Below are 13,927 nucleotides of genomic sequence, written 5' to 3'. Positions count from 1 at the left end.
TATCACAAATATATAATATTAAATAAATTATTATTCATCTGAACATTTGAAGAAGTACGTGTAGAACTGTCGTGCTAATGTCAGTGTTGATCTCTCGAAGTCCCTGGCGCAAGGCGGAACCCACATGGCGACTAAAATGATCCGATTCAGGTACGAGTCCCGCTAAACCTTAAATAAACAATCCCCGTCATAACTGGAATAATTTACGATTTGCCTCGACACCTTTAACTTTTCATCATCCTTTTGTGTCTAAACGTACTCTACACCATCGTTGGGGTCAGAGTTTGGGGTCTCCAGACCTAACATACTCTCCAACTCTGTGCGTATCCACCGTCTCTGCCCCGTGTTGTCGCATCCTGTCCACTAACGCAAGCAGAGGTCTGAAGTTAACAGACAAAATGGTCCTCGAAAACTCCACGTCGTCATGGCCGTCATCATCCTCTTCTCTGTGCGATAATACTGCTGCTTATTTACGGGCACTCGCTCTCTCCTCCGTCGCTGGCTTCGACAAGCTCTCAATAAAGTTACTTGGGAGAACCATTAGCGGCCGCAGCGACATCGGCAGCGATGGCAACGTCGACATTGCTGTATTCGTGGCAACTGCGGTAGTCGGAATTACGGTCGCGGGCATATTTCTCACAAAATTAGTTGGGGGAGGATCTCTATGCTGCCGTGGAAATGGCAAAAGGGTGAATGAAAAAGCGGTGGACTATACAGTTCCAGTGCCGGAACAGTGTCGGCCTGGATGGAAGGGAGAGGAAGTGGAGAGGACAGAATTGAAGGTAGGGCGAATTCTTCCTTTTTGAGTTCTTATGGGATCTTCTAATTGCAGCCCCGGTCGTGGTTTCGTGGTCGTGGGGCTGGGCTGCGGCATCCGAGGAGGATGGAAAAGGACAAACCTGTTTAGGAGAGGTAAAGGGATTGGAAAGCCAAGGGTCTCAAGCCGGCAGTTTGGTTCTGCGGCTATTTGTTCTCGTCTGCTGTACCTCCGAGCACGAAATGGGATCTAGATAGGAGCCCAATTGCTGATATTTGTGATATTGGGCCTGGAATAAAAGGACAAGAGAACTGGAAATGAGAGATGAGAAGAGCGCGTGGAGTCGAATAGGAAAACACTAATTGGGACAGAAGAAGAATGTCGAGGGAACTGAAGGCGAAAAATCTGGCAGAGCCTTATATTCTGTCTTGTGGAGTCGAAATCACATGATATTCGTTGGACAATCGCTGATTGAGATACTGCTCGCATAGGTCGCCGGCTCCTCTTCCATTCAATGCTACTGCCCCGCCAGCGGAAAGTCTCTTGGATTGATCAACCCGGCAACTCCGGACGGCATTGATCGCGCCATTGCGCGCGCACAGGAAGCGCAAACGGAATGGGCCAAGACGTCTTTTTCGCAACGAAGAAAGGTTCTGCAGACATTGCTAAAGTATGGTGTCCACTCTCATGATTTTCCAGTGACGAGCAATTAAACTTACACCATTCAAATTAGGTTCGTTCTTGAAAATCAAGAGAACATTTCCACAGCGGCGTGTCTTGACTCTGGCAAGACTCGAATCGACTCTTCCTTTGGAGAGATTCTCGTGACAGTGGAAAAGCTCAAATGGACAATTAAACATGGCGAGAGAGCTCTCAAAGCCGAAAGCCGGCCCACCAACTTTCTCATGATGTACAAGGTCAATGAAGTTCGGTGGGAACCTCTTGGCGTCGTCGCTGCATGCGTCAGCTGGAAGTACGTATCAAACTTCCCATTTACTCCTTCCATCTATATACTAACAACCTATCAGTTATCCCGTACGTTACGTATCAAATAAACCCCAAACCCACTTCAAGCATCTAACCTGAAAATTTCAGTTCCACAACCTCCTCGGCCCGATCATCTCCGCTCTCTTCAGCGGCAACGCCGTCGTCGTCAAGGGCTCTGAAGCCACCGCCTGGTCATCCACGTACTTTACCAACATTGCTCGCGGCGCGCTCATCGCATGCGGCCACTCCCCCAACCTCGTCCAGTCCATCATCTGCTGGCCTTCTGTCGCGCCACACTTGACATCACACCCTAGCATTTCGCATCTCACCTTCATCGGTTCACGGCCCGTTGCACACGCGGTCTGCGCATCTGCCGCCGAGGCCCTGACCCCAGTATGCGTCGAGCTCGGCGGCAAAGACGCATCCATTATCCTCGACGACGTCAAGAATCTTGACAAAGTCAGCAGTATCCTCATGCGGGGTGTCTTCCAGAGCTCGGGACAAAACTGTATCGGCATCGAACGAGTCATTGCCTGCGCGGGCATCTACGACAAGCTCTGCGCTCTCATCGAGCCCCGCGTCAAGAACCTTCGCGTTGGCAGCGCCCTGGACGACGGCGAAGGCATCGATGTCGGCGCCATGGTCTCCCCCGCCTCCTTTGACAAACTCGAGCATCTCATCGCCGACGCAGTAAACCGTGGCGCGCGTCTCCTCGCCGGCGGCAAGCGTCTGCATCACCCCCGCTATCCCAAGGGCCACTACTTCGCCCCTACTCTGATTGTCGACGTCACTCCCGACATGGCCATTGCGCAAGAAGAACTCTTCGCGCCCGTCTTTGTGCTCATGAAAGCTACAGATGTCACAGACGCCATTCGTATCGCCAACAGCACCGAGTACGGTCTTGGCGCCAGCGTGTTTGGCTCGAACCGCGCCCACCTCGAACAAGTCGTGTCCGAGATTAAATCCGGCATGGTCTCTGTCAATGACTTTGCAGTGTATTATGCCGTTCAACTGCCCTTTGGCGGCGTCAAAGGAAGTGGTACGTTTTTCTCCCTTTTTATGTTTATAATTTGTCCCTTATAATTTCCTCTTTGTTCTCTTATCATTTCCTTATGTTCTCTTCTCATGTCCTTTGTGCCCTGCTGTCTTCTTTTTATTCCCCATTTTTTTTAAAAAAAAAAATCTTAATTTACTCGCCGTACGGTGAACTAATTTCTTCCCGCTTTTTCTTATCTATTACAGGATACGGCCGTTTCGCAGGCGAAGAAGGTCTCCGCGGCCTATGCAACACCAAATCCATCTGCCGCGACCGCTTTCCCGCGCTGCTCAGCACGTCCATCCCCCCGCCGCTCGACTATCCCATCAAGTCTGCGCAAAAGGGATGGGACATGTGTATGGGTATAGTCGAGTTGGGCTACGGCGAGACGATAGTGCGACGAGTCAAGGGATTAGGCAGATTGATTAGAAGTGGGATGTAAATTTTCTCTTTCTTTTTCTTTTCTTTCCGTCTCTCCTTTCCCCTTTGTATCCTTTGCTTTTTTTTTTCTTTCCCTTCTGCCTCGTCTCTGTTAGGCTCGGTCTCCTTTGGCATTCTACTTACCTTGTATATACTTCGGTGTACTTCCATCATTGCTATTGCATTCGGTTAAGGTCTAGGGTGTAGATAAAAGCTCCATTGCACTGCACATTGCGTCTTGCCGAGAAAAAAAAAGGGGGTTGGGGGGCATACTATACACTTTAGTAGCTTGGTATGGGCTGTATAAACATCTCTAGACATGTGGCATAAGGTACATTATCTATAGAACTTGGTAATACATGTATTTTAATTGAAGTTTGTATTACTTCGACTTAGTTCCCCAGTTGGAAGGCCCTTATGAACGTGAATCATACATGTTAACAATGACAACTCTGCCACGGTATCCTTATCTACTACAGAAACTGATCACCCTAAAAGAGGGGGGGAAGAGAATCTAGAACGAAAAAAAATAGAGATTGGAGGAGAGGGGAAGAAGAAGAAGAAGTGAAGGAAACGAAAAGAGAAAAAAAAAAAAGGGGAGAAAAGGGGGGAAGGGAAGTAAAAAGGGGATGGAAAGAGAAAAGAAGAAGAATCTATCCAACGGGACTGACGCAGTTGAACGCAACAACATTTTGGCCTTTATTATGCTGGTAGCCATCATTGAGCAAGACAACACTGGCGTAGATTCCGAGGACGGCCGTGGCGCAGGAGCCCAAGAAGAAGACGAGATCCCAAGTATTCTGGAGCCAGCGACGACGGTAACCACGGAGCCAGCGCTTGATACCGCCATCGATGCGATTGAGTCTACCGGTCACGGGATCAAAAGTTTCTTCCGGTAAGATGGCATCACGCTGGGTGTTATAGCCGATCATGAGAAGCGGGGGGAACGTGTAGGTAAACTGCATGATACATGCAGCGCCTACAAGGGAGGAGAAATTGGAAATCTGGGGCACGGAGGCGGCAATGACGAAGGCGGCAATCCAGTAAACGGGGACGAGGGCGGTCCAGATAAATCGACCCTTACGGGTTTCAAGACGAGGGCCGTGGAAAAGCTCTTGGCCGACATTGGCGTAGAGGACTTTGATGCCAATGTTGCCGTACATGCAGGCGGCGATGAGGGCAGAAATGACACCGAGCGCGTTGCCCACGTCTTGCCACGACTGGGGGTCGATGCCCTGGAAAGCGGGATTGGCAGCGTATTGGCCCTGGTAAGAGTACACAAAAAGCCCAAAAAGCATGTAGCACACGTAGATGAGCATTTCGGCGCAGACGAGACCCTTCCAAAAGTCCTTGGGCTTGCGCATCTCGGCCATGAGTTCGCAGAAGAGCGTGGCGCCACCATAGGAAAAGACGGCTTGCATGAGTCCGTTAATGTTATCAAGGAAGGTAAGGCCCGCAGGAGAACCGGCAGTGTGTTGGATGGGTTGATTTGGTGGGATGCCGTAGGTCTGCTGGGCGGCAACATAGTTGGGGGGGCTGTGTGCGACAACACCCATTCTGTTGGCGGCAAATGAACGAATTAGAGTCAGAACTTATCAAGATTCGTGGAGGGAGAGAGAGAGAGAGAGAGAGAGAGAGAGAGAGAGTGTGTGTGTGTGTGTGTGTGTGTGTGTGGAGGTCTCCCATCTTGACTGTTGATTATGGGGATTGAAATGGCTTACGTGAAGAATATGACAAGGAGGTTGAGCCAGACGGCAAGGTTGGCAACGTATCCGAAACGCTGCAGACTTCGGATTTGTCCAAGGAGGAAACCCGCAATGGTAAATACAATGAGGCAGACGATGAAGCAAAGCCGGAGCCTTGAAAGTTGGCGAATTGAGATTCCGTAGGTCATAATCAGCAGCGCGACGTTCAGAAAGAACTGTCTCTTATTAACTTTTGTCGTTTCCCAGCCATGCAACAATAGGGGTGTTTCTATCAACGTACCTGGAAATTTTGCAAAACATTGCAAACATATCGTGCCCATGGGCCGTAGACTCGAAAGGCCATATCGCCGTAATTTTTCAACGGGTAGCGATCGCTGTCGAGTCCGATGAAGACTTTCCATAGCTGCCATCCAGTACTGAGACTTGTCAATGCCAAGATCCAACGCCCCTTAAAGAGTAATCCAGACATACTATACTGCGAGACCACCAAATACCGTATACAATGCAATACCAGGTCCATATCCAAGCTGTGTAAAGGCCCATCTAAGAAAAAGAGAAGAGGATCAGTCAACATGTTACGGCTGCAAGGAGCGCTGCACACTTTAGTTCACTTACGGCACAGAAAATGGCCCCAGAATATCAGTCGTGATCAAGTAGAATACCTGAGCACAATTCATGTCAGCTGAGCGCCCGAATCGCAGCCAATTTGGTGAGAATATCGGTACATACGGCTCCCCAAGTCGCCGTTCTTGCCGCGCGGGATGCATCTTTCCACTCCTCCTCGGTGACTGCCGAAGCAGGAGCCATGAACGAGTTATTGACCTCGTCGCTGGCTTTGGTATCTTTTTCTCCCATTTCCCTCGCTCCTTTCTCTCCAGGGCTTTGCTCGATGGTGTTCACGACTGATCCATCTGCTGGGTTTCCTTCTAGGGTTTTGGATTTCTTGCCGAGGAAGATCGAACGCCATACGTTCCCAAATGGCCCTTTGGCAGGCGGTAGCTCGCTCTCCTCTGCACGAGAGACGCTTGCATAATGCAAATATTCTTCAAAAGTAACATTGGGGTCATGAAGCGTATGGAGAACTCGATTCCCATAGCTCCCAATATTGTCCGCCTCTACCGAGGAGCGGGGATCGGCTACAGCTCCGAGGGCCTGAGGTGCCAAGGACATGTTATTATCGCTGGAAACCGGAGGATTAGACTTGCGACAGAAAGTTCGATTCTCACAAGACTTTCTGAAAGACCGACAAGTTGGAGGCAGTGCCGCCCTTTAAATTGGGCATAAATGGCAACATCGCGCGTGGGCATTCCTCAAGCCCTAGGGATTGAATAGGAAGGTGGTCACCTTATGGTGGGTGCCCTTGCCCGTGCCGTATCCAGCGAATCTTCGGTTCTGATGGGAAGAAACATGACAAATGAAAGATAATACTCCGTAGAGGGGGATTTTACCCAAATGACCGTAGTCTTTTGGGATAAACCGGGGTTGAGGTTATGTCGCGATTCGGCAAATCATCCCTGAAACGGAAATAACGAGATCCAGCCACTTGGAGCGCTTGGGTTTATCAAATTTCCCTGTCCGTGCGAGAATACGAAAGAGAGAGTACTCCGTAGATAGGTGGGAACTGATCTCGACTGCTATATTGGCGCAGTCTCGGTGGTCTATTGTTTCCCAGCGGTAAACCACAGCCGTTCTAGCGCGGATAAACCGGGGGAGCCAAGCTTTTTCCAGCAATAGGCTTAATTGGCTCCCGTCCCACTTTAGCCTGTAATAGGAAGGTGACAGCGGCACAACGAGTTCCGAGAGACACCACCCGGCCTGCTATCCCATGCAAAGTAGCATCTCCGACTTTGGCCGTCGTCACGCGATTTGAGTGCCCTAGGGGCCAGCTGGGCTTAAGCAATCCCATCGACGGCATTGGCTCTTCCTAGGGTCTTCCTTTATTCTCTTTGTACTCGTCTATATCACTCCGAGGGCTCGTAGTGCTGTCTGTCTTATCGGAATGGTAATTGTAGCGTGTAGTGCAAGCGATCTTTTCCACGCTTTCTAACCTGGAAAGGCAACTGTAGATATAGGTTCAAATGGCGCCCCATCAAGAGTCGAATCCTTGCCTTGCAGAATTTAAGCAAGGAAGGCCCCCACTTTGTGTGTACTGTATTATACGTGGACCGGACCATCCGTCAGTATGGCAATCGATCACGCATAATTTTAGTTGAACCAGCCTTATCGGTCTTCAGCCTCGTGGCATGTAATAGCTGGTATGCTGTTTTCCTGCTTCTTAAAATGTTCGACCGTTCGATAATGCACAGCCCCTGCGAGTGCTACAAGTTTTGCGTTTGGCGAGCTGGTTGAACAGTCACAGGCGGTGAAACTCACAGCCAATCATGGATATTATCCTTTCTTTCGGCTATCGAAGAGGGTTCGAATAGCAGACAATGCTGTCGAGCTGCGATTGATTAGCCAATGAGGCACTCTGTCAGAGTTTAATGTAAGACTATCGTAGGGGAAATAGATCTGTAAAAGCTCGAACCTCTCGACACAGTCTATTATCTATTCCTTCCCTATATTCTGTTCCAAGTCTTACGACTGATTCAGTGAAGACGTTCGATCAATGAATCACATATTGCACGCTGCGGTCGATCCATTGGGACAGGAGGAAGCTCCGGGCGGATCTACCTTGGCAACCAAGCATGTCGCAGCGGCTGAAAGCGAGGAAGAAGCATTTACGGAAATGCATAACATTATGATAAAGGTAGGTAGGTACCCTATGTAGCGACCAAAGCTCGCTTCCCTTAGGTGCATAGTATACAACGCTTGTAGGTTTCTCAAATCACAAGCCATGTCTGCTATTCGCATCGTTGACTTCGACGCTCTCGCTATTCTTCTCAGCTTCATGAGGCATTGGATTGGTTTCATATTGGACCCGTTTGCCGCTAGCAAGCTTAATATTGATAATTCAGAAATCCCTGACATTCCTCCAGCTCTAGTCAACCATTTTCTCGGGTGCCCGTGCGCCAGTATTTAATTCGCTACGTCTTTAACATAACATTGCTCCACTTCGAGAAAAGTGGACTTCACATAGGGTCAGAATCCAAATTCGTTCCAATGGGTCGATTGTGGAGAAAGTAGTGTTGAAGTAGTAGATTAACTGAGAGTGGTATCGCAACAATAGTACAAATTATCAGCGAAGAGCCACGCCGGCTTCAAAGAAGCAATTTTCATCTTGGTCGTATTCTTCGTCCAGGTTCATAGTGCCCATCCCACTCCCGGTATCCCTTCGCATGAAATTAAGAATGAGATAAAACATCGAGCGAGCAATTAAAACATGGAAATAAAAGGAATAAACACCCTGGGTAATCTGTGGTATCATACACGGTCTCTCCTCCCCAGCCACAAAGCTTGCTGTCCATCGTTGCACCTTTTCTGATGAGAAATCACGAGCACTGATCGACAGTACTGAGCCAAGGGCCCGCGACACCGGTGGTCGTGGCCATGACGCAGGTCAATCAGTGACTCGTGTAGAAGAGGTGCTACGATTAGATTGTACTTGTTGTGGTCCGGTGTCGGTGTCTTCGACGGCCCACGCGGTTGCAGGTCAGGCAGCTGACGATGATGTCAAACACGCTGATGATGCCGTTGATGATGGCCATGCAGATGGAGCCGATGGCGTTGACGACTGCCATGATGCAAGCACCGATGCTCTGGCAGATGGAGCGGAGCTAAACGGATGCTGTTAGTCGCCATACAGAAGATTATTTCGGTGTAGGAGAGTAAGTTCAAAAAACAAAGCAGCCGCAATCTGCGAGCTTTGAATCGTTGAAGGGAAAGACTTACACAAGAGACGACCGCGCCCATTTTGACTTATTTATGGTGGATTAAGATTTGTGTGTATTTGGTTATGATTTGAGGTAGAGCTTGCGTTTGAAGCAGCGATGAAGATGTAGAGAGGTGAAAAGGAAGGAGTCTGAGATGAAGAACTTTGTTAGAACTGGTTCTGAAGTGAATGCCAACATAACCCAGGCGTGGCCTTGTGAAGCGAGTAAGTTTTATGGGAAGGAACTCGTCCAAATAAGGAAAGAGGACATGGGGAGACTAACCCTGTGACTAGCTGCAGGAAAGAAGTGTTTTGCTTAGAGTTCGGTTTCTGTGGTGAATGGAAGGAATGCAAGTGAGGAAGGGGGGATGGCTGTCCTTTCTTATACTGTGCTAGCCCTGGCGACTTTGCAGGACAAATACGCTCCATAGCCAGTTCATGTCATGTTGTTTCCCGTCAAATTTCATTTCCTCTACAGACTGACGTAGTGGATCGCCTTTGCTCCGGTCCATTCTCCAGGTGTCACCTTTGCATTAATTTCTTTCATCTCCTGGGCCTTACGTCGATGCCGACCCAAAGAGAGGTTGGCGCAAGAAGCTGTCGGCAATGGCTGCGCTAGAGAAATCAGGTTTGTCCTAATACGGCGGGAAAGGACAAATTAGATAGGGGTGACAACGTCACTGCAGGCATTTAGATTCCTGGCTATGGCCGAAATAAGCATTAAAAGTGGTTGTTAAGGGGGGGGGGCCAAGTGCCGCATTTTGCCAAAAGCTGGTTTTGGGGCGGTTTGACAGTCATGGAACCGGAATGATGCAAAAAGGTCTGTCCACCGGCTCCTAAGGCACACACAGAAAAATTAAGAAATGCGGGAAACCTTGGTCATTAGCGCCTGTGGAGACCAAGGGGGTGATTGACCACTCATTGTTCTTCTTCGCCAATTACGCCACAGGACCTGTGGCGGTGCGTCCGAGCAATTTGGGGAAGGCGCGCACCCACCAAGTCGATCAGTGGGTCAAATGAGGAAGGAGCCACTGCGAAAGTACCTTAAGTTGATGCGCTGTACAATCAATACGATGGGTACCTGTGGCTGCATGGATATTGGCAGGATTTTTGCGCTCATTTTCCTTTTCCCTGTAGCAGAGTGACCACTTCAAAACCGGTCATGCGCCACATCTGCGCCACAGCTATGACGAAGGCAATCAAAAATTCTAAGTTGGCTTCTACTCTACCGGAGTAGGGGCCGGTCCCTTAGCCAAGCCTAATCTCCTTGTCTCCGGTCCAGTCCCAGCAAGTCTTGAAGACAACGTGATCAATATGACTCCATTCTATGAAAAGACTCAAACGCCCCATGTGGAGGATCCGGCATCTTCTAGCATGATCGTCGTTACTCCTGACCGTTCGCCAACTGCGTGACCCCTACTCGTTCTCCATATCTCTCTACTCCGTATACGACGTCATGTCCATTGGGTACCGAGGTGTGTGTCGCGACGCCCATTGGTCATCAAAATCTATCCTCGTATAAGTCGTAGGCCGAAAGAAAGCTCCATAGCACCAACATGCGCATCAATGTCCGATAGGCTTTGATAATTTTGTTGATAAGGAATGAAAGTGTCTCTTGAGCGCAATCCTACCTAATGGAAGCGCATCATTGTGCAATTCGCTCTAGAGCTCGCTTTGACGAGGCGAAAAAATCGCCCAGGGTAACCTGCTGAAGCAACAATGCTCAGTGTCGTACTGCGTGAATAATTTTTTATCCTGCACCACAATGGGGCGCTTTTCTACGCCATGCTCACTCCCATTCGTGTACGAGGAAAAAGAAAACACAATGACTCAAAAAGGCCAAGAATCGTCCCCATCTCAAATCCGAAAGATCGAATCGGAAGATGGAAGATTCCTTCCCTCATGACCTCGTCTGCCACCTCTTCGGCGGGTACGCCCGGAGGCCCGTCATCTCAAGAAATTTCTGATTCTCAACGGATCGCTGATGGCGCTCGGCCACGGAAACGCAGACGCAAAATTCGAATCTCGCCACTGGAATCATTGCCGCCTGAAATATTGCAGCTTATCTTCTTCTACGCTATGAACCTGGACCTTCCGCTTGCCTCGCCGCGGTTGGCCTCGTTGCTTTCTTCCGAACATGTCTACACTAAACTTTGTTTATCTGTCTTTCGCGGTTGCTGGGACGAGCCCCAAGACGTTCCCGGTGATGAGCTGGGCCAGTTGCAGTCTCGCATTCTCGAGTGTCGTTGGCTGACGCTCGAATTGCTAAGGAAATGTGAGCGAAAATATTACTCCTTTCTTCTCGAAAACAAGAAGCAACAACTAGGTATTCAGGGCGAAGGTGAGCAAGAAGCTTTGGACGCACATCTGAGCATGCATCCGCCACGAGTTCCCTGGATTGATTGCGGTATCACTGTCGACGAATATAGATACTTATGGCCAATTATCGCCTGGGAGAATTTCAGTCTTCCGGAACGTCTTTTGCGTGGGCCTTGGGCCCAAGAGAAAGTTATACTTCTCTATAAGCTCTGCTTGGGAGGTGCTTACATCGACTGGAAAGATTCTAACAGAGGAGAGTTCATCTCTCAAGGTCTCATTGAGGCAATCCAAGAAGGGAACGCAACAGCTGTAAGGGTTATCACCCTTTTGATGCCCGTCCTTGGTGATGGCGCGACGGATATGTTAAAGCAGGCTGTGATCGAGTCGGACTGTAACCGCGAGGTCGTTAAAGCCTTGATCGCAGCTGACCAATCTTCGAGCCTGCCCTGCATCCAGTGGGGAGATGCCGATTTATGGCGATGGGCTACAGCCCGACGTGACGAGGGCGTTGAGAAAGGCTTCTGGCTACTCGATATACTGCGACGAGGAATGTTTGAAGATGAACTTCATATTGATTGAGATATTCTCCTGCTCAGCATTTTCTTCACGAGCATCGCTTTTTGAGCGTTTCACGATTTCATTTCAGCATAAAGCACGACCGGAACGTTGGGGCACGCGCTGGTCGCTTCATGTCCCGGCATTCGCATTGGATATTTTATTACCACGAATTTATTGCATTAAAGGTTATAGACCCGGCCTGCAGCAACGGAGAGGCTATTCATGAACCGACCACCTCGTTCTGCTACATTCTTAAACGGACATCTTTACTCAATTATTTCCCTTGGGCAACTGAGGCACCACGTAACTTATAAAGGTCTGGAGAAAGTATTTTGCTTGAAATTGTGAATATTGTTCTATGGCTACGAGCTAAGTTCGAAATATTTTCCAACTCCGATATCATTTTCTAATGGCCTTACGGGACAAAGTAGCTTTATATCTGGCATAGCCTTTACCCGAAAGCCGCTCTTAAGGCTTCGTGAGAAATGCGAACTCTGTATTCTTCGATGTGTTAGCGGTTTGCAAACACACAGTATGAAACGTGAAAATGAGTGTGGTGATAATGTCCTCAGTGATCTTGGTGTATAAGGGTACGATCAAATCCCCGAAGGGATCAGTTACTATCTAGTGCATTGGGTATAATCATTGGACAAGCGGAGAACCAAGGATATGTCGAAACGAACCTTTTACATGTAAGCTCCCCAAGCGGAAAGCCCGGAGACCAAGGCGTGGGGAGCGGAACAAATGGAAGCACAAAGGCAGATTCTGTCTCGTCAGACCCAAATAAACCTATAATGTTCTTCAAGGGTCTTGTCAGTTGTGATCCGGTAAGAGCAGCGTAAGGGACATCGCGTAGATATCAATTCAGAATATGTAAGAAATTGAATATCACATCACCAAGTCGGTTTTGAAGCTCCGGCGAGAGCCTCCCGAACTTAGTGTCAATCGCAAATTATCGCATCATAAAAGCGAGAGAGAAAGGAAATTTGAAGAGACTTACAGTTCTATCCACTTGGTAACCAAGGAAACTCGTACAAAACAAAACTCAGCGATAAACTTGGGGAGCTCGACTAAAAAGCCTCGAAGGAGAGGTGCTCGCTAGCGCCGATCGCTTGGCAGTCACATGATGAAAAAGATCAAACCCTAGATTCAAACAGCAGTCGCCCACACAGACTCGCTTAACACGCCAAGGCCGAATTTCCATTCGAGATTGAGGGCTTGAGGGACTTGGTTCAATCGACAACGACAACGACAACGACACCCACCAAGCCCCCACTCACCGAGGTGAGAGACCCCGTTTGACTCCGGATATTTTCATTTTTGAAGCGACGAAATATTGATTCGATTTGGGATTTCAGAAATACCGTTGCGATGGGTGAAGCCGAGATCAAGACCTCCCAGTGGAGACTGGTCGAAGTCGGCCGTGTCGTCCTCCTCACCGGTGGCCAGTACGACGGCCGTCTCGCCACTGTCGTCGAGATCGTCGACCACAAGCGCGTAAGTCGCAATCCAGCGATGACGATAATTCCAGAGAGATGGATTTGGGAATTGGAGGACTCAACTTTGTGATATCTGCAGGTCCTTGTTGACGGTCCCGCCGACGACGCCAAGCTCGCTGTCCCCCGCCAGGCTATCCGCCTCTCCGACGTTGTCCTTACCCCCATCGTTATTGCCAAGCTCCCCCGTGCGGCTGGTACTGGTGCCGTCAAGGCTGCCTGGAAGAAGGCCGAGGTTGAGCAGAAGTTCGGTCAGAGCAAGTGGGCTAAGGGCCGGGAGCAGAAGGCCCGGAGAGCGCAGCTCACTGACTTCGAGCGCTTCAAGGTCTTGAAGCTGAGGAAGCAGGTGAGGATTCCTGTCCCCAATCTACACTTTCGGAGAAGCGATGAATTGGGACTGAAGAGGAAATGATATCTGGAAATCGACACATTGAGGACTATTTGTGCTGACAATTCTATCACTAGGCCCGCTTCGAGGTCCGAAAGGCTCACGCCAAGGTCCGGGCTGCTGCTAAGGCGTAAATATAAAAAGTGTGGGCTGGGGAGCATTCAATATCTGGGAGCTTTACTACCTTTTTTCCCGAGGCCGGAGTTGTATCTTCATAGAATACAATATTACTGGTCAAATTCACGGTTGCGGCTTCTTGATCCCGAGTTGAAGATATCCTATTGACGATTTCAAATTCGCGAAAATACTCGACGTTTGTGACTGATACTGTGACTCAAATTTCAGTGTGCAACTTCACCAACCAACGGATTCCACGGATCTGGGGTTGTTCGAGGCACAGGACTATTTGTCCCCCAGTGACTCTACGATATGGTCTACTCAATAGCTTT

General features: G+C 49.2%; 5 protein-coding genes across 5 annotated transcripts; 3 read left to right on the top strand and 2 right to left on the bottom strand.

Annotated features, from left to right (window-relative positions):
• Positions 1 to 54: 54 nt before the first annotated feature.
• On the top strand, positions 55 to 3,222 carry L228DRAFT_256636 (Aldedh-domain-containing protein; the record flags this gene model as incomplete). The annotated part of the gene is made up of 7 exons (XM_018333929.1): positions 55 to 319; positions 377 to 672; positions 718 to 782; positions 1,249 to 1,427; positions 1,491 to 1,734; positions 1,853 to 2,783; positions 2,987 to 3,222. The coding sequence occupies exons 2-7, from the start codon at positions 399 to 401 to the stop codon at positions 3,220 to 3,222; spliced, it is 1,929 nt and encodes a 642-aa protein (XP_018186359.1). The 5' UTR covers positions 55 to 319; positions 377 to 398.
• A 391-nt stretch (positions 3,223 to 3,613) lies between these two features.
• On the bottom strand, positions 3,614 to 6,336 carry L228DRAFT_179732 (hypothetical protein). The gene is made up of 6 exons (XM_018329555.1): positions 5,636 to 6,336; positions 5,522 to 5,568; positions 5,378 to 5,449; positions 5,187 to 5,322; positions 4,922 to 5,121; positions 3,614 to 4,757 (listed from the first exon to the last, which is right to left on the bottom strand). The coding sequence occupies exons 1-6, from the start codon at positions 6,074 to 6,076 to the stop codon at positions 3,854 to 3,856; spliced, it is 1,800 nt and encodes a 599-aa protein (XP_018186358.1). The 5' UTR covers positions 6,077 to 6,336; the 3' UTR covers positions 3,614 to 3,853.
• Positions 6,337 to 8,439: 2,103 nt separating this feature from the next.
• L228DRAFT_270084 (hypothetical protein) lies at positions 8,440 to 8,758 on the bottom strand (the record flags this gene model as incomplete). The annotated part of the gene is made up of 2 exons (XM_018335362.1): positions 8,440 to 8,622; positions 8,738 to 8,758. 2 exons carry the CDS (start codon positions 8,756 to 8,758, stop codon positions 8,440 to 8,442), a joined length of 204 nt encoding a protein of 67 aa, XP_018186357.1.
• Positions 8,759 to 10,502: 1,744 nt separating this feature from the next.
• On the top strand, positions 10,503 to 11,615 carry L228DRAFT_240551 (hypothetical protein; the record flags this gene model as incomplete). The annotated part of the gene is made up of 1 exon (XM_018331256.1): positions 10,503 to 11,615. One exon carries the CDS (start codon positions 10,503 to 10,505, stop codon positions 11,613 to 11,615), a length of 1,113 nt encoding a protein of 370 aa, XP_018186356.1.
• A 1,350-nt stretch (positions 11,616 to 12,965) lies between these two features.
• L228DRAFT_213010 (60S ribosomal protein L14) lies at positions 12,966 to 13,502 on the top strand (the record flags this gene model as incomplete). Its single annotated transcript, XM_018329965.1, has 2 exons — positions 12,966 to 13,091; positions 13,173 to 13,502. The coding sequence occupies 2 exons, from the start codon at positions 12,966 to 12,968 to the stop codon at positions 13,500 to 13,502; spliced, it is 456 nt and encodes a 151-aa protein (XP_018186355.1).
• Positions 13,503 to 13,927: the final 425 nt, after the last annotated feature.

This window comes from Xylona heveae (assembly GCF_001619985.1).
Source record: "Xylona heveae TC161 unplaced genomic scaffold L228scaffold_9, whole genome shotgun sequence".
Classification (NCBI taxonomy): Eukaryota; Fungi; Ascomycota; class Xylonomycetes; order Xylonales; family Xylonaceae; genus Xylona; species Xylona heveae.
Note: the sequence above shows the minus strand (reverse complement) of the source record. Positions and strands in the feature narration are given on the sequence as shown.